General features: G+C 38.2%; 1 protein-coding gene and 2 long non-coding RNA genes across 5 annotated transcripts; 2 read left to right on the forward strand and 1 right to left on the reverse strand.

Moving 5' to 3' along the window:
• Positions 1 to 484: 484 nt before the first annotated feature.
• Positions 485 to 4,906, reverse strand: LOC112173230. 3 transcript variants are annotated; one of them, XR_005802126.1, is made up of 8 exons: positions 4,647 to 4,906; positions 4,235 to 4,426; positions 4,083 to 4,124; positions 3,618 to 3,950; positions 2,244 to 2,328; positions 1,315 to 1,512; positions 1,079 to 1,138; positions 485 to 623 (listed from the first exon to the last, which is right to left on the reverse strand). It is a non-coding gene; the product is annotated as an uncharacterized LOC112173230 (long non-coding RNA). The 3 variants fall into 3 exon arrangements; XR_005802125.1 differs by having other exon boundaries at positions 4,074 to 4,124; XR_002925490.2 differs by lacking the exons at positions 4,235 to 4,426; positions 4,647 to 4,906 and having other exon boundaries at positions 491 to 623; positions 4,074 to 4,149.
• Positions 4,907 to 8,446: 3,540 nt separating this feature from the next.
• On the forward strand, positions 8,447 to 12,449 carry LOC112171229 (polyadenylate-binding protein 3). Its single transcript, XM_024308441.2, has 7 exons — positions 8,447 to 8,919; positions 9,633 to 10,387; positions 10,537 to 10,614; positions 10,759 to 10,848; positions 10,963 to 11,265; positions 11,631 to 11,855; positions 11,981 to 12,449. Exons 1-7 carry the CDS (start codon positions 8,658 to 8,660, stop codon positions 12,200 to 12,202), a joined length of 1,935 nt encoding a protein of 644 aa, XP_024164209.2. The 5' UTR covers positions 8,447 to 8,657; the 3' UTR covers positions 12,203 to 12,449.
• Positions 12,450 to 16,586: 4,137 nt separating this feature from the next.
• Positions 16,587 to 17,633, forward strand: LOC112169790. The gene is made up of 3 exons (XR_002924871.2): positions 16,587 to 16,740; positions 16,828 to 16,886; positions 17,133 to 17,633. It is a non-coding gene; the product is annotated as an uncharacterized LOC112169790 (long non-coding RNA).
• The last annotated feature ends 1,505 nt before the right edge of the window (positions 17,634 to 19,138 follow it).

Genomic DNA, 19,138 nt, shown 5'->3' on the forward strand with positions numbered 1-19,138 from the left:
TACTAATTTCAAATTGAGGGTATCCTTGAGGAAGGAGAAGCACCTTTAAAGGCATAGAAGAGGAGGCCAGGAAAGTGAGGCTTGGTGCTCTCTGCATACCCACGAACAAATTTCGTCAGCGCCCTGGAATCACTCGGTGCAACGAGGTTGGTGAGTTGGCGTGAGGGTTTCAATTCCGTTTCAAATTGGTGAGATGGCTTCGTGGAACTGGATCGATTTCGAAGACCAGATAATCTGAGATCTTGATAGAATACTAGAAACAAGGAGACATGGTGCTGGTTGCGATGAGGAAAGCATTGATTATTTTTGGGTGGCTGGAAAAGAAATTGAGAGAGAGAGAGAGAGAGAGAGAGAGAGAGAGAGAGAGAGAGAGAGAGGAATCAATTATCTCATGACTTTCAAACACGTTACTGATTTTGAGTTTTTAAAAGTAGTTATTAACTCACTTATCTTTAAGCTTCTAATATCACCATTACCTCCTTTAGCTTTTTATCTTCTATTGTGCTAAAATAGTTAAGGTGAATAACAGTCTGCTAATCCTAAACATGTTCACCATCGTGAATTGCATTTTTCCATTCTTCCACCTTACCATCCGCCCATTGTTGTTCAAATTGAGTTTCAACCTACCACAAAACCACCATAATTTAAATATTTTGAAAGCCATGCCTAGCATTTGAAGAAAGTGATTCATTTAGTTACATATAAACCCTTGCTAAAATAAAGATCAGTGTAAACCTACAGCTTCAATCAGTAAAATAAAGCAATATACTGTTTGCTTATGGGATTCAAAAAGCTAGCTTCTTTATCATAATAATAGCTAAAAATTGTAAAGACATTAGCTATATATCCAAATTAGTTTCAGCATGTTTTAAAAGTATATATACCTGAAACAATCCAATTCATTATCCAGCAATACTCAAATGAAGAAATTCAACAATGTTATGAATATTAAAGAAAGCAAGAAAGATGGGCAAGTAGCAACCCATGTTTCCAGTCCAAACCTCTTCCTAATAATGTAAAAAAGAGAGGGGGGGGGGGGGGGGAAAGAAAAAAGAAACAGGAATGGAAAACTAATTACCCAGATACGTTTTCAGCTTCCTCAAATCAAAATCCAATCACCGAGATTCATCAGATCAGTCTGGAGACGAAGAGGAGAGTTAATAACGATACTAAAAATGATTAAAGAAGAAAGAAGGAAATGGCAGAAGCCAATCACAAAACAGCAATCATGTCCCTCACAACCTATAATCTGAGAACCAAACCAATAGAAAATCATAAACAGCAAAGCTTGCCCTTGAAAATTCAATTGCTAACCTTGGTTCTGCAGCAAAGATGGTGGCTTTGTGCTCATCTGAGAAAACCAGCTTCTGGGTCGGCTCTATTTTGGAAGCTATGGTCGTCAAAACTGTTCTTGCTGCTCACAACTCTCTTTCTCTGTTGCTCTTTTTTGTAGTGATTTTTGGGTTTTGAGGTGGATTTTGACCCGGGTGTGAAGGATTAGAGTAGAGGGCTCTAGAAGAGAGAAGAAGATCAGATCGATACGCAGCAGAACAAAAAAATCTCAAAGGAGGGCAGAACGACCATTGAATAACAACGCACAACAGCGTATTTGACATAAAAAAAAACCAAGGGCAAAAGCGTCATTTCAACAGCGCTGGTTTAGGGCTCAACTTTACATTTATTTTACATAAAAGAGAAGACCTCAGTTGTTGGTTTAGGCCTCAACTTTCCATTTATTTTATCTGATATAACTATTTAGTGATCCCTGAAAGTTGAGCCCTAATGATCAAAATTTTATAATCTACTTTTCCAGATTTCTATTCGAGGCGCCATGTAGTTTTGGTTGGTGTAATATTACAACCACTACCTATAATTTATATAGGTGTATCTATGTTGACAAAAGAACCTTATTTCCAAAGCTAATTCATCTTTCTCTGCAAACCAATTTTAAAAGTTTGACAAAAGAAAGAAAATACAATTGAAGAATCTTCCTATAAACTCTAGTTTTTAATATGTTCTTCTAAACTAATTCATCTCTCTACAACAACCAAAGATTCACCATATGCTTCTTTCCAGCACAAAACAAAATTAAATTAATGTCCATGTTCTTTAACCAATCTTCCCTCACTATATTACTAACACAAAAGAGTGGTCAAGTCTGAACCAAAGACAAAAGAACCTTGACTGGCTTTTATTTAGAAGTTTTACTATAGCAATATATGAAGTAAGCAAATGAAATATACCTCATGTAGCATTCCTGTATTTAGGAAGAATCTCAATGTAGCAAGTATCCCGAAAAGAGGTGATTAGACGAATTTTGACTCCAAACTACAGGTAAAACCATAAGGTGTTAGAAGTCAGTCATTCTGGAAATATTACTGGGAAATAACAAAACCATCAATAAATAAACGAAAGTAATAAGCGGATATGAAGATGTTAATTTCTACGAATTTGTACTTTATTGTAATCAAAACTACAGGCTGACCATTAAATCATAACTGTAAACAAATAAAACCAAGATCAACTTGTATCATGATTCTTGCAGAATCATCCTATATCACTCGATGCAAAGTAGATAACAAAGAATTAGATTTCAGGTCTAAAAGCCATATATGCTGTTCACCAAAAAACTTGAATACGTTTATTATGAACAACAATAATTAGAGAGAGAATTTTATAAGGAAGAGAGAGAGCTGCTGTGTGAACCAAATGGTATAGAGAAGCATATTGCCAAACGTACCCATGATCAATCAAATGCATAAACTCTGAGAACTCGGATACCAAACAATCAAACATAATGACTGAAATGAACAAAAATCAACAACCACAGTGATTCAAGTACCCAACAAACTTCTCACCAAAAAAATAAAAATAAATAAACTTTAACAAAAGAAGAACAAAACCCAGATAACAAAAGCACTCAAACCTTGGGATTACATTAACAGCAGACTTTTCATCACGCCCAGATCTAAACCCATATCCTAAACAAACATTTAACCCCCAAATCCATAGAGGGTTCTTCCCTGCCTCTTATTCGGAACACGACGTTACTAATGAACCTTGACGAAATCTAACCGGCATTATTTTCAGATCACATACTAAAACTGATAATTGCCAAAACCCTCTCGATCATAACCAAATTACAGCAAAATATGCAACCGATTAATTGAACACCAATCATTCTCAGCAACAACAGTGAGTTTCAAGTTTGAACCAACTCGTCAATCAATACTAACCAAACCCCAGAATCAAAAATCTCACAATGAACAACTTTCCGTTAGAAATTGAACTATAGTAGCTCACAGATGATCAAAAGGAGGCTACTTTCCATTACCAATATCCAAACCCACATCAAGTACCAAAAAACCAAGGAAAACAATCACCAAAACCCAATTGAGACCTCCAATTGAAAACATCAAAGAATTTAGATTTAAGCAATTAAACGCAAAAAAAAAAAAAAAAAAAAAAAAAAAAAAAAAAGAGATCTGGGTATGTGCGAAAAGAGTGAAAGATCCATTCACTTGCGTGAGCAAGCGAAATTTCCAGACGCTAATTAATACCTGAAAACAAAAGGGCAGTTGAATTGAATAGAAAGAAGGTTGAGTGTAAAATTGTACCTTTCTCTTGGAAACTCCGGAGCTGACCTTTGTCGCACAACTTGGAATTTTGATCAGAGTGGATCGAAATCCCAAAGGCACTTCCTCTTCATTAATTTTCATTCATCTTTTCCTTTCTCTACTCTGCCTCTGCTTTCCTTCCCGTCTCCCTCTTCTTCTTCTTCTTCTTCTCTTATATTTGTACTATCAAAAAGATGCTTCTCCTTCTCTCTCCGATCAGTCTCGTGATGTGAATTTCCCTCTTCTTCTTTCTTTCTGTGCATGTCTCTCGCAGAAGAGCAGGTATCAAAGAGAATTACCTTGCTTCTGGAGTAGATTGGTAGTGGCTCCTCACTATAAATAGGAGTACAAATAAGAAAGGTGCTGAAAATATCAGAAATATGAAAAAAGGACATGCTCAATTCATGGGAATTTTTGCAGCATAGCTAGTTTCAACATTGGATGTTTTGGAATGACCTGGAGAACCTAGCCTTTTCCGATCACTTTCGTTCCGAATCCCAGCACCATCTGCATTACAATTTCCATTATTTCTAAAAAAAGAAAAACACAATGAGTATATCAGAATTTAAGAAAGGCAAAACATGCAGGTACTAAATCCATTACACCCTTCCTCATACCTGTTTGATGGTGTATCCTCCAGAAGCCCAAATCTTAAAACATCAACGGCACAAAAAAAACCCAATTCAACCTATCAATAACTCATCCGACTAAGTTTGAAGTCTGATTCAACTGAGAATGAAGAAAAAAAAAACTAACACAAAAAATTACAGCTGCATGAAGGCTCAAACCTGAGAAATCAATCAAAATACCTGAAGACATGAAAAAAAATATCACTGATTAAACCATAAAAACTAAACAAAAAAAAAATTGAAAATCGAATACCCAAGATTCGTGTTCTTCTTCCTTAACTGAGAAACCCATCACCATCCTTTCAAAATCATAAATACTTAGCCCAAACCCCAAATCAGTGACATAAAAAGATTTAGTGTGATTTTGAAGAAATTTTTTGAAAAAAAACCCAGTAAATACCTCTTAAATCGAAGTGAGTTGTACTGTGTCTCTCCTCGACGAACATGACCCAATTCTCTCCCCCTCTTTTTGTGAGGCAAATAAGCTCTCTCTTTTGCGTAGAGAAAGAAGGGCATGCAACAACTCTACTATTTGTCAGCTCAGCATATCAACAGGTGGCAGGGGAATATAGTAAAATCCGGGTCAGCCAGCGGGGGCAAAAGCGAAAGTACATTGTTCATAAGGAGCTGCTTAGGAACAGTAACCCACCTTTAGTATATAGTAAAAGTAAATAGAATTAATAGCCCAGAACGACCTTCAAGCATTCAACCAATCAACCCACACGGCCACACCGCTTCAACCTTCAAGCTTTCACTCAGACCATACCCATCCTCGTAGTGAAGAAGCAACGGACAGAGAGAGACTCTGCGAAGAAGCAACTGACTCTCTGTACGACGCGAAGAGAGAAGTGCGGCTTGGTGTGTTTCAGGTTTTAATTGATAATAAATTGTCTAAAATATCCCCAAAACGTATCCAAAAACATATCAAACCGTATCCAAGACGTATCAACAAAGTCAACAGCACTACATAGTCAATGATACGTTTTGAGGGTCTTAGATACGCATACATATCCAATCCGTATCCGTATCCAATACGGATACGATACACCATAGTCAGATTTTTGAAATATCCAATCCATGCTTCATAGGATAGAACTTGTCCCGACCTCCCCTTTTCTTTAGTCAAAAACTCTTGTCTCAGCAGCAATTTCTTACTCAATTTAGCTCTAGAACTCGATTCTTGCCCATAATTTCTTGAATTTTTTTACTCATTGTTGAGAGTACCTAATCGTTTACCCAGACAATTTCTCCACCCAAATTGATGAACAAAAGATCAAAGATGATGGAGGGGAGACTCCAATCCAGGGTTCTTGTAAGTATGTTGGACTATTACTACTCAACACAAAACTTTCCCACAGCAATTAGGAGAGCACAAGTTGCAGGAAACTAGGATGAGGACTTCTCCAAGTTTCCCGGTGACTCAAGAAGTCAAAGAAGCATACAAGATCTGATAAGGAAAATCTGTAAAACTATTCTCATTGATCTTGAGTGAAAATACATTCATTCCATCATTATCTTTGATATGCATATCGACTAAATGATTTACTTTGGTTATCTGCAATTAAATGGTTTAATGATGCATATCAAATAAATGATTGATTTGCTAAAAGTTAGGAAGTTTTGGTTTTGAATGTTTATCAAATCAGTTTTAAAAGCTTTCCTTATTTTCATCTTGATTGACATGAAAAAGAGATTTGATTGAGGGGGAGTCTTGCTTCTCTATAAAAAGCTTTGAAAACTAATTTCTTGGTAGAGTTTTTGTGTGTCAAAATTGTTCTTCTATGTACTACACATGTTTACTCAAAACTTTTACTGAAAAACTCTCGTTGCTTGTTTCATGTATTCTCTTGCATACTTTAGCATTTTCATAATTCATTCTCAATTAAGATCAGTGAGACTATTGATTGCAAGGAAGATTGAAGATTGAATTGTTTACATGTTGTGTTGTTTGAGTTAGGAGTTAGAACAATTGTAAAACAAGTTAGCAGTTGGATAATTGAAAGTGATTATTATGAACAACACTACTTGTATACTGTAAACTCGATTGTTTCATATTGGATTGATTCTTCGTGTTGGCTACGTCAAAACCCACGCAATGAAGTTTCCTGAGTGGAGAGGTTTACACTGCATTAGTAATTCCTGTGTACTTCTTAATACCTTATCAAACAGTTCTATCGATCATATTGCAATATTGTTCTATTTGGTATTTTCAGTTCCTACGATATTTTAGCCGTACTTTGGCACCGTCGATGTCTACAAGAGTTTCCACCAAAGATATCGTTTCGGAATGCCTATAGCTCCTGGTAATCTTTTTGAAAGGAGCTCCTGGTAATCTTTCTTCTTCATGGTTTTGAAATTCTTTTTCGTTAATAGTCATGTTATCTCTTGTGAAATCGAGTGGTGTCTTAATTCATTCCTCTCACAGTGTCTGGTGAAAGCTGGTTCTTCTTGAATACTCCGTACAAGAGGCTCTTTATGGGAAATTTAGAGCTGGAGGTGGAATTCAATGGACTACGTGAGAGCCATGCGGCGAACAAGGGTTTTTTTTTTTTTCTTCTGTTGAATGCTTTGTAGGAAATGAAGTATGTAGTCAAACAAAGATACGTGGAAAGCAGAAGACATAGTAAGGTGGTGAATTTACAAAGGGTGATAAGGGTTTGAATTCCCCAAAAACTCTTTCCTGATCAAGTATCAGAACCCGTAAGTTGATACGAGACTCACCAGTAACTAATGGTTTGACATATTATCAAGTATCAACCAGCTATATTTATAGACCGTGGCGGGTAGGCTATACGCGGTCAGCTATATTTATACACCAGTAAGTTTCACTTGTTGGCAACTTGTTTTCCACACAATAAGAAGTAAAGTAAAACAGCATCTCCATAGGGAATCAAATCTAGGGTGCGTTTGGGAGGGCTGTGCTTATACTAAAAGTAGCCTATATAAAAAGTCAAAGGTCTTAAGTTGTTTGGTACACAAAGTTAGAGCAACTTTGCTTTAAAGCACCTGGCATTTTCCCTCAATTTTGTTGCATCTCGAGTGTAGTTGACTTTATTGCTTATGTTTCATCATGGGGAGTAAGTCTGGGAGACTCTTTTGGATCTAGTTGTCCAAGTATTTAATTTCAGTTGGAATCTTTTTATTTATTTATTTTATTGAGATCACACGGTTCCTCAAAGTCTTCTTAGATTCACAAACTAATCAGTGCTGAAAGATCATGTCTGAATGCTTCCTCCCCTCTAGCCATCAAAAATAAATTGAGATATAACTTCAATCAGCGTCGGCCAGTGGCGGAACCAAGATCTGAAGCTAGCGGGGGTCTAGACATAAAACATTAACTTTAATATAACAAATAAAATATAAAATTAAAAAACCTCATTTTCCATATTAATCAACACACTCTGTTGACTTTATTAGCAAAAAAAAACACACCTTGTTAACTTTCTCTATAATAAAATAATTGAAGAAACTAGACATCAATTACAATAAATTGCAAAATCTTCTAAGAAGCATTTCCATATTTCCTCATTATAAATTTGGATAGTTATTACACAGTAAATACTATTAATTTTGAATTATTCTCATTATAATTTTGTAAGTTGTGTTGCTGATGGGTGTGTTTGGGGGGGGGGGGGGGGGTCCAGTGATTCAATTGTTTTATTTAATTGTAGCTTAATTGTATGACATTTAGGTGATCTGGTGAAGATTTGGACAAACGTTGGGGGGAGGGGGTCTGAACCCCCTCAGGCCCTGTAGCAGTTCCGCCACTGGTGTCGGCGATATTTGAACCAGAGTGTGAGATTTCATACTTAGATATTTTTATCAACTCGATCACCTGTAATGATTAGTTAGAATCTTTTCTTATTAAAAAATAGGGAATCAAAAATCCTTTCATGCGTAAGGAATGAAACTACCAAAACGCATCCTCATCAAGCAAGAAAACAAAATAGTGCCAAAAACAAATGTACTATAAAAAGAAATTAAGCCACGTGTTTGCTATCCCACTCGACTTGGTAAATGGTAACTACCAAGGTGGGCCAAATAGAACCCAAAAAGCGAAAAATCACGTCGATTGCGACATCGTCACCCACACGTGCACTTGATTTCCTTAAACGGCATGAACTCAAAACGTACCACTTCAGTATTATTCCCTATTTCCATATATAAACGCCACTCTCCGCCCAGTTTCCATTTCTCTTCTCTCTCTCTCTCTCGCCTCTCTTACACTTCTCCTCAGACGGAAGAGAAAACCAAAAAAAAAATATATATAAACCCCCCAGCCCCTGAAAAATAAATTCTCATTCACATTTTCAAAAAATATATCGATTTCCATTTATAGAGCACGAGAAACCCTACTCGAATCACTCACGAACCCTAACCCCGTCTTATTCGACCATTTGTTTGTCCGGCAATGGCGGCGGCGGCGGTGTCGTCTCAGGTGGCTCAACCCGTTGTTCCGGTGACGCAACAATCTCCGGTGTCGGCTCCGGCTCCGGTGGGGTTCGGGAACGTGTCGCTGTACGTGGGCGATCTGGACCCGACTGTGAACGAAGCGCAACTTTACGATCTGTTCAACCAAGTGGCTCAGGTTGCTTCCCTCCGGGTTTGTAGGGATCAGACCCGAATGCACTCGCTTGGCTATGCCTATGTCAATTACGCCACTCCACAGGATGGTCTCTCCTTCTCTCCATCTCGATCTCTCCATTCTCTCTTGTTATGCATGTTCTCTATTTGGTGATGATACTCATTAGTTCATTTGTTTTGTTAGTTTCTTGTGCATCTTTTTGATTTGTTATTTGATGTTTGGGAGGAAGATTCTTCGATCGCATTCTTTATGGCTTATCTCTTGAATTTTCAATTTTTTATATGTCAGATGTATACATGCCCACTTAAACTCTCCTTTTGCTCATCATTCATTCATTTGGTGGAGGAAAACAGAGTGATTATATACTTTTCTGTTGATAGCATGTTTTTTTCATTGTTGAATGGAATGGATTATGAAGCTGTCAAACTTTTCATAATCACCCACTATTATCAACAGAAGGATAACTTTTTTGCATTGTTTCCCTTTGTATGTACCACGGTTAGGGGATGAAGAAGTCATTACTACTTGTTACATGTTTATTTACATGGAGATGAGATGAATGAGAATAAGTTTATAGGTTTCGTAGTTCAAAATACTTATCCCCTTACTAAGTAATATATTGAGTCTCTAAAGAAACGAGAGAACTTTGTTAATTTTATAAGGAACTTTCCCAGTGTACCTGTAGAGAGAACTGAATATTCAGAACGTGCAGCAGTTGTTATTTTTCCTTCTTTGGTTTTTGGTATTTATACTTCACGGCCAATTCTTGCATAGAATCTGATTTTGATTTGATCTTGACAGCTGCTAATGCCAAGGAGCTTTTAAATTTTGCTCCTATAAATGGGAAACCCATTAGGATCATGTACTCTCATCGCGATCCCAGCATTCGGAAGAGCGGATATGCAAATTTATTTATCAAGAACCTGGAAAAATCTATTGATAACAAGGCATTGTTGGACACTTTTTCTGCCTTTGGGACCGTACTCTCTTGCAAGGTTGCAGCTGATGCCAGTGGTCAATCAAAAGGATATGGTTTCGTACAGTATGACAATGAGGAATCTGCAAATAATGCAATCAACAAGCTGAATGGCATGCTGATAAATGAGAAACAGGTTTCCGTTGGACCTTATGTTCGACGCCAGAGGTCAAATTCATTTCAAAATATTTATGTGAAAAATTTGTCAGAGACAACTACAGATGAAGACCTTAAGAAACTTTTTGGAAAATCTGGTAACATCACTAGTGCTGCAGTTATGAGGGATAATGGAAAGTCTAGATGCTTTGGCTTTGTTAACTTCGAAAACGCTAAAGACGCTGTTGCTGCAATTGATGAGTTTAATGGGACAACTTTTAATGATAAGGTTTTGTTTGTTGGGAAGGCTCAAAAGAAGATAGAGAGGCAGGCAGAGTTAAGAGCGAAGTTTGAACAGGAAAGAATCAGCAGATTTGAGAAGCTACAAGGTGCTAATTTATATCTGAAAAATCTTGATGACACCATAAATGATGACAAACTAAAGGAGCTATTCTCTGAATTTGGAACAATAACATCATGCAAGGTATTGCTATATCCACTGTACTGCTGGCTTACGTCCCCATATTTAGTACTCTCTAGAGGGGTAGCTATAATGTCTTTTTTTTTTGTGGGACAATATATAGCGTCTGTTTTTACTTTTTGAAGAGTGTTATTTTTCTTGATTTTTCAAAGGTCATGCTTGATCATCAAGGAATGAGCAAGGGATCTGGATTTGTTGCCTTTTCTACCCCAGAGGAAGCTAACAAAGCTGTAAGCTATTTTACTTTTCATTTCTTAAAGAAAAAGAGTTTAATTTGTGGCGTCTTCCCCACACCCCAAAAATCTTTCGCCTATTTTATTTTTCGTTTCTTAAAGAAAAAGAGTTTAATCTTTCGCTCTTTTCTTCATTTCCAGTTGAATGAAATGAATGGGAAGATGATTGGACGGAAGCCTCTATACGTTGCTGTGGCCCAGCGGAAAGAAGAGAGGAAGGCTCGATTACAGGTATTTTTCTCTATTTGCTTCTTCCTATTGTCATATTGGAAAGAATAGAGTTACACTAAAAGAATCCTGATCTATGCACCAATGGTGCAAGGGCTGACCTTACTCTTTTGTCAGGCACGTTTTGCCCAAATCCGAGCACCAAGTGGAATGACACCTTTGCCGTCGGGAATTCCTGGATTTCATCCTGGGGCACCTAGACTCTCCCCTCAGCAGCTGTATTTTGGTCAAGGTACTCCTGGCCTTCTACCGCATCAGCCTGCAGGTTATGGCTTCCAGCAGCAAATCTTGCCTGGGATGCGTCCAGGTGTTGCTCCCAACTTCATTATGCCATATCACCTTCAGAGGCAAGGTCAACCTGGGCAGCGATTTGGTGTACGCCGAGGCGGCAACTTCCAACAAGTGCAGCAGCAGCCGCAGGTGCAGTAATTTTTTGATTTAGCTGAACACCATTTCCTTTTGTTTACCTCCAGTAGGTCGATTCGTAATGTGACATGAGTCAAATTTCTATGAGTTTACGAAACTATAATGATAGTATCATTTAAGTGAGCAACACATTGTCATGATGTATGAGGCGTTGTCTGGAACTTTGGAAGGCAGGTCAGAACAGGACAAATCCATATAAATATAGTACTGTCCTTGCATAAGTTAGGTCAACTCTTGGTGTGCTAGTACTCTAGGCAGAATGAGTTGCTTACTGCTGAGTACTGTTCTTATGAAGTCCATCGTTGTCTTTTATTAGTCTCTTTTCCTCACCTCTGGTTTTCATTCGTACCTAATTTCAGTTAATGCACCGTAACTCCAATCAAGGCTTGAGATACATGGGTAATGCTCGGAACGGAGTTGAGTCTCCTGTGTCTCCCCAAGGTCTTGTGAGTCCAATGATGCCTTTGCCCTTTGACGGTTCAGGTATGCCTGTGACATCAAGTGATATCCAGCGTTCTGGGCCAGTGCCTATGTCAACACTTGCTTCTGCTTTAGCTTCTGCTACTCCCGAGAATCAGCGTTTGGTATGTTATTCTGCTGGATAGTGCTGTTCAATCTTGAGATATCATTTGGGATTTATTCAGGACTCCTAGAGCGAAAGGAGAGCACAATACATTAATTATGTTATTGTTACATCTTAAATATGCAGATGCTGGGAGAGCAGCTATATCCACTTGTTGAGCGTATTGAGCCAGAACTCACAGCTAAGGTGACTGGGATGTTGCTGGAGATGGACCAGACAGAAGTTCTCCATCTGATCGAGTCTCCAGATGCTCTCAAGGATAAGGTAGCTGAGGCGATGGATGTCCTTCATAAAGCTACATCAAAGACTGATGTCACCGATCAGCTTGGTGCATTGGATCTGAATTAGTCAGTACTCATTCATCTCTTTTTTTCGAAAATTATTTGGTCCGGCCCTCTTTTTCACCGGCCTATACTAGTTATTGCTGGTGGGATTTTTTTTTCTCTTGGATGATAATCGGAGGGTATTCAAAGACCTAAGAATGCTAGGATCTTTTGCCAGTATCTTAACTAGTTATCAGTTCGCGGATTAGTTCTTATTCTTTTTCATATTTTGCTGTACTTGGACAAAACCATGTTCAGCGTCTTAAATAAAATTAGTGTAACTGACCAACTATTATTATTTTCTTTTTCTTAAAAACTTATCTTTCTGATTTGGCGTGATTTTTTGAGGTCCCTATATACTATACAGTACTAATTGAATAGAAATTATTCTATGCACAATGACCCAATACTTATAAGATGATCTCAAATCTTAATATTCATAATTAATATTTTTATTAATAACTTAAGAGTGTATTTAATATAATCTAACTATTCATTTATGTTGGTGTAAGTGTACGTCGGTACACTGAGACAAAAGTTTAGTATATAATGAGAGAGAGAGAGAGAGTTGCCTCAGCCTACCTAATCATCTGTCAGACTTTTACATCGATTTTTGATTAATATAGGTGGCTGACCATCATCTAGTGCCATCAACTAAAGAGTGGCGAAAGACTTCAAGACAATTAGCTGCATTGTTACATTCACGAGGTTTAAAACACCTATTATCAGTGCCAACATCAAGCAAAAGAGATCACAAAGGTCAATCCAATAAAATCATTGGTGATAATTAACTAGTTCATTATTTGTAGCTCAAATTTAAAGGTTATGCGAGGAATTATACTGTGATCTCGGAATTTGATGGGACCATACAGAAGGTGAAAGAAAAAAATAATAATAATAGACCAATCAAAAATAACTACAAGTCATATGGGCCAGTAACATAAACCCGGACTACCACATGTACCATGGTCTGGGAGACTGGGACCATATTATAATTTTAAATCTCTACTATGTAGATTTAAAAGTTAAAATTTCTATAATTTTTCTTTCGCAATTTCAACAGCTTCTCTATCATATTTTCTATAATATATTATCTATGATTATAGCGGTCTTTTTATTTAGAGGATTACAAGACATATAATCAGAGTTGTACAAGGAAAGATAATCGTACAATTAATCGGATATCTATGAATATCTCTAATTCAAAACCCTATTACAATTAGGTAAAGTAACCTAGAGTTTGGGTCGTACTTTCATTGATAATATGGGCATATTTATATACAGGATTACAAGACATATAATCATAGTTGTACAAGGAAAGATATCGTACAATTAATAGGATATCTATGAATATCTCTAATTCAAAATCCTATTACAACTAGGTCAAGTAACCTAGAGTTTGGGCCAGATACATATTCTGGATTTACTTGAACACTCCTCATCGTGTCACCCAAATGTGGTGCTCCTCTCGTTGCTTCATTAAAAACCTGGCCGAGTAACAAAAACTCAGTAGGACAAAAATAACCTCGGTCGAAGGGGAAAAAGAGCACAACACACCCTTCACGTTTCAAGGCCATACATGTAGACATTTCCCCATGATGTCTGCATCTCCCCCTGATGACCACGATCATGAGAGTTCGGATAACTTTCGCAAACGAGGCTATCAACATGTTTCTTGAAAGTGGAATTTAGGCAATGACTTAGTAAGCAAGTCTGACACACTGTTCTCAGATTGAACCTAATTCACTTTGATCTTGAGGAGAGTCTGTTGTTGCTGATTATACTTGGTGTTGTCGCTTTTAATGCAGCATTGCTTCATTCGGTCAAAACAAGCAGCATTATCCTAAATGCTCGTAGGCTCATCTATGGTAAACTTCAAACCCCAATTGTTTGAACATGTATAACTATGGATCCAATCCATATACATTCACGAACCACTTCGTGAAGAACAATAATCTCTGCATTGTTCGAAGGTATAGCAACTAGGATCTATTCTGTAGACCTCCAACATATCACGGTCTTTACTCATGGTGATCTTCATTGGAAGCCCTTAAAAATTTATGGAAATGTGTGGACATATCCCTTCCCAATCAAGTAGTCACTTTTAGTGAGCGTTTCAACCTTATTGTAAACGCGCTCTATGGTCTAGAGCCACTTGACTTTGGTAAATGAAGTTCACCATGAACCTACCTTCATGTACATTCCATATCTAGAGCCCCATATAGATACGTAGTGACCACATTTGTAAGCTGCATGTTCAATTATTCAGAAACTACCAAACTGACAGGGTAGTAGAGTCCAATGACATCTATTACGAGAGAATATGTCTCATCGTAGTCGATTCCAGGGCCTTTTGTGAGAAGCCTTGCGCTATAAGGCGAGATTCTCATCTCTTTTTTTCATCACGCTTTCTAACGAATACCCATTAGTCAACAGGTTTTATGTCAGGAGGTGTTGGCATCACTAGCTCAAAAACGAAGCTCTTCGTTACAGAATTCAACTTACCCTAGACCACAATTTTCATTTAGACCAAATTTCTCTACGTTGGCATTCATTCATCAATGGAGCGTGTTTTGATATCATCTGACTCAACAAATTCATGTGCAACTACGTCATCATTATGATGGAGTTTCTATCCCACGTTTCATGTACACTAGTGTAATTTTCATAGAGCTCTATATTCTCAAGAATAGGTTCTGATGTTGAGGTGTCCCCCAACGATAACCATAATCCGATAGATTCTCATGAGGCGGATTTTGAGTCTTGATGATGAAAGGATTATATTGTGTCAAAATATCCTTCGAACCCACGGGCCTCCCACGCATCCTAGCTGGGGTCATGGCCTATAATGCCAGAGTGCCACTCTCTTTGGCATTGGCGACATGCCTACCTCTGTGTAGGGTGGCGCTACGTCCTCTCGTTGGGACGTCCTTCCTTGCAGGCATGTTTATAGCAGATATGTGTGATCTCGTCACTTTAGTGGGGATCGAGATGAGACATAGTGGGGAAAGACCAAGACAATTCATGTCGTTCCTGCTGAACATTCGTGTTCTTATCTCCCCCTAACGACTGGAAGATTGTCTCATCAAAGTGACAATCCGCAAGACATGCGGTAAAGAGATCGCCTAGCCAGGGCATTAAGTGGAGGACGATTGTTGGAATCTCAAATCCAATGTAGTTGCCCATTCGTCTGTAAGGACCCATCATAGAGTGCGTGGCGGTGCAATTGGCACATAAATGACACATTCAAATATACATAAGTACGATACTTGTACCCAGTCACTAGCTGTAACGCAGAGGTAGATTGAGTGGCGGTGGGCTGTAGATGAATTAGCATAGCTGCATGCAATATTGCATCACCCCAAGCAGATATAAGGAGATGCGTGTGCATTACCAATGTCTGGACTACCATCGTAGTGTCGAGAAAAAATTTGCACATAGTGAGCGTAAATGTCGCCCAACATAATTTCACTCATATTCATTAAAAGAATAGAGTTTTAATTAATTCGGGTTCGACCCATTCAAGACAGAATATGTCTTTTAATTACAATCCCTTGTTACAGGGAAACACCCTTTGATTCCTATTATGAAGAAATCAATTGTAGGGATGTGTGTGTTTGTTTATTTTCGTGGCTGCACCCGGATGTCTGAATGGGTTGCCTACATACCCTTGAAGAGAGATCAAGCCATTCGTAGTTCAAGATTTCCAATGAGTGGATGACCAATTGGAGGGTATGGCTTTTTGGAATATGAATAGTGTTTGGACGAATTTGGTGTAGGTGAACTAAGGATTCGATTTGTTTGGAAAGGCCATGACTTTTCCTGGTGTTTGGCGGAATTTGACTGATGAGGTCAGGGATTCGAATTGAATGAACCAGGGGGTCAGGGATTTTTGTTTGGACTTGCGGTTACATCTAGTGGGTCGCTAGATTGCCTACATACCCTCAAGGAGGGATCAAACCGTTGTAGTTCTTGGTAATTGTATTTCTGGTGTTGAGAGAATTTTTGTGTTAACGGATGTACACATATTTATTTTTGAATCTGTCGAATGTATTTCTTCTGTAGAGACTTGAATTTAATTTGGGCACCTGATGTGTTGAATCTTGTGCTGGGCCTTAAGAATGGGCTTTTGTGTTGTCAACAAACGAATTTTGGCCAGACCCAGATATCGAGATAAACGGGTTTTAAAAAGGTGGTCTGTATTTCTTCCATATTTCTAAGCCTTTAGCTCCGTACTGGGTCAGGCCTGAATGATTTGGGCACCCATCTTTCTTTCCAGGCCTTTAGCTCTATTATCGTTAGGCCCAATTGTAATCTACATTGAAATGCACGAGGTCACACTGGTAGGTTCCGTCTTCACTTTGGCCAAACTGATCAGCTGGAGTCCTTGTGGCTAACCCAAACGGATAGGTACCAAATCAGAGATGGGAGTCGATCTCAATTCGAATTGGAGAATGAGACACCTTCCTGTATTCTCAATAAAAGGAGGGCTCTGTCACAATGCTCTACACCTCTGCTTCTACACAAAGAATCGGAAATTACTCCCTTGTTCTCAAAAATTGGGTAATGGCTTCTCACTTCTCACTTCTCCTCTGTAGCTCCAATTTCTTGTTTATGTACTGATTGCTCTGATTGTTCATTGCTACCCAGATTTTCTGCTACGGGTTCGGAACGATTCTTCAAGCAATTGGCGCGTACTCCCACAACTTGTACGAACTCATCTTGCTACTTTTTTCTGATTATCAATTGCCTGGGTTTAGTTGGAATTCAGCGATGGAGCGTCTTCTTTCTTTTCATTTTTGTTTTGATTGAGAGATGAGCACGTAATTCTTGGTCTGATTTGCATTCAAAACCAACTTGCTGCATACTTGTTCAATTATATATTGCGAATTGACTTGCAGCTCCTTTTTTTGACAAGCTTTTATATGATTAAAGCTATTTGTCATTATGTACAGGTCTCTATAATCAAAGTCTCGGAAAGGTAAGCTCATTTGCACAACATCCCTCCTAAAGGCCAAGCAATTGTTCACCGCTACTCACTTAAAACAATTAATGTTGCTGCATTTTGCCTTTGTTGTTGTCTTCCTACTGTCAGTACTTCAAAAGTTCAATTAATTAAACAAGCCATCTTTTTGTCCTCTAGCTTGTGACATTCAAAGTTTAAGCCTTTATTTGTCTCTTGTCTTCTTACTAACTTTGTATAGCAAGTATAAGATTGAAACAATTAATTGAATCATACTTGCCACCGTTTGGCTTTTGCAAGTTCCAAGTTGAACATGTTTTTTTGTCTTCTTGTCATCATGACTCCATAAAGAAATTTCATTTTTTTATATTTGTTGCTTCCCAGCTTGCATCAACGATTTCAGAGAAGTCATATAATTAAACTTGTTAGTTGTTACCAGTAGCTTTGCTTTGACCATGTATAGCAACAATGAAAATTTCACTTCACTTGATCGCATCACAGCGTCAAAATAGCTGCTCCACCACTGCCTCACCACCGCTGCACAAAGCATTAGCCAACTTTTTTTATTCACGAGCTTCAATCTAGCCTTTTCACTTCAAACATTTTATGCTCTGTATGGAGGCGTCGTTGTATCTCCACCACCAAGTTCTACTATCAACTTTCACAGAGGTGAGTACTGCAGATAAGCGGTAGCCTGTAGTTTTTGTTAGGACGCGTTGTGGTATGGGGCACCCAATTACAACTGAAGTAGAAACTATGAAAATGAGTGAAGCATAAGATGATAGGCAAATTGTAGAAGGATTTCACTATAGCAAAAGGATGCAACAATTTCTCTTCTGGAATAAGGAGAGCAACAATTGAGAATACCCTCTTTCTTATAACAGGAGGAAATACACACTAACAAAGGAAAGACACTTGAGTTTTAGGAGAAATCTCCATTTTTCTCTCTAAACTCCACTCCCTCTCTCTCATCAAAGCTTCGGCCTGCTGTGAGCCACCCAATCTATCTTCTTTGCTCTTGCGCCGACTTTCTTCTTCAAGAACCGCAGCTGCAATATCATCGAAGACTAGTATTTCTAGATTATTGGTTAAGTTGATGATGAGTTGATCATACGAATCAGGTAGACTTTGAAGTAGAATTTCAGCACGTTCACCCGTCTCTATGTTATGCCCCATTGCTGTGAGCTGTGAGAACAAGGTGTTGAGTGTGTTGATGTGGTCGGTCATTGTCGTCGACTCCATCATCTGAATGGTGTAAAGCTTTCTCTTCAAGAAGATTTTGTTGTGTAGTGATTTGGCCTCGTACAATTTTGTGAGTGTATCCCATATCTCTTTTGCCGTTTTCTTCTCCGCCACACTTGTCAATACTTCATCGGCTAGTGTTAGATGCAGATTAGCAATCGCATTGTCATCCATCTCGTTCCACTTGCCATCGTCAGTGATCTCCTCAGGCCTATTTCCAATTGCCGCCAAGCAGTTATCTTTTCTCAAGACTGCTTTTATCCTCATCTTCAACAATGGCGACGAAGTACGATCAGAGCTCCGGGTTTATAGCTGGTTTTCGTGCTAAAGTGAGATCCAGTTAGTGGAATGGAGGCTTGCTTCATGCTTAAGTTCTTGATAAGCATGATCTTCTTGATTAGTCAAAAATGGAGGCTTGCTTCATGCTTAAGTTCTTGATAAGCATGGTGTTTTTGATAAGTCAAAGATTATGACTTACTTCATGCTTAAGTTGTTGATAGGTCAAAGATTGTGACTTACTTCATACTTAAGTTGTTGATAGGTCAAAGATTGTGGCTACTTTCCAACATATGATAGTTGTAAAGATTGCATTTACAACTCATCTATAGCTAAGTTTCTTAAGCTTTAAGAAGCTAGTTGTAACCTCCTCTATCTAGTATAAATAGAGGTCTTGAGTTATAGAGTTGGTATCCCATGTTGTGGTGAGTGAAAATAAAGAGAGAGAGGGAGTGGAGTTTAGAGAGAAAAATGGAGATT

The sequence above is a fragment of the Rosa chinensis genome, chromosome 6 (assembly GCF_002994745.2).
Source record: "Rosa chinensis cultivar Old Blush chromosome 6, RchiOBHm-V2, whole genome shotgun sequence".
In the NCBI taxonomy this organism is placed as follows: Eukaryota; Viridiplantae; Streptophyta; class Magnoliopsida; order Rosales; family Rosaceae; genus Rosa; species Rosa chinensis.

Coding starts and splice junctions, on each gene's coding strand:
- LOC112171229 (XM_024308441.2), top strand. CDS start 8,658: ATGGCGGCGGCGGCGGTGTCGTCTCAGGTGGCTCAACCCGTTGTTCCG. Junction 8,920..9,632: donor TTACGCCACTCCACAGGATG/GTCTCTCCTTCT, acceptor TGATCTTGACAG/CTGCTAATGCCAAGGAGCTT. Junction 10,388..10,536: donor GAACAATAACATCATGCAAG/GTATTGCTATAT, acceptor GATTTTTCAAAG/GTCATGCTTGATCATCAAGG.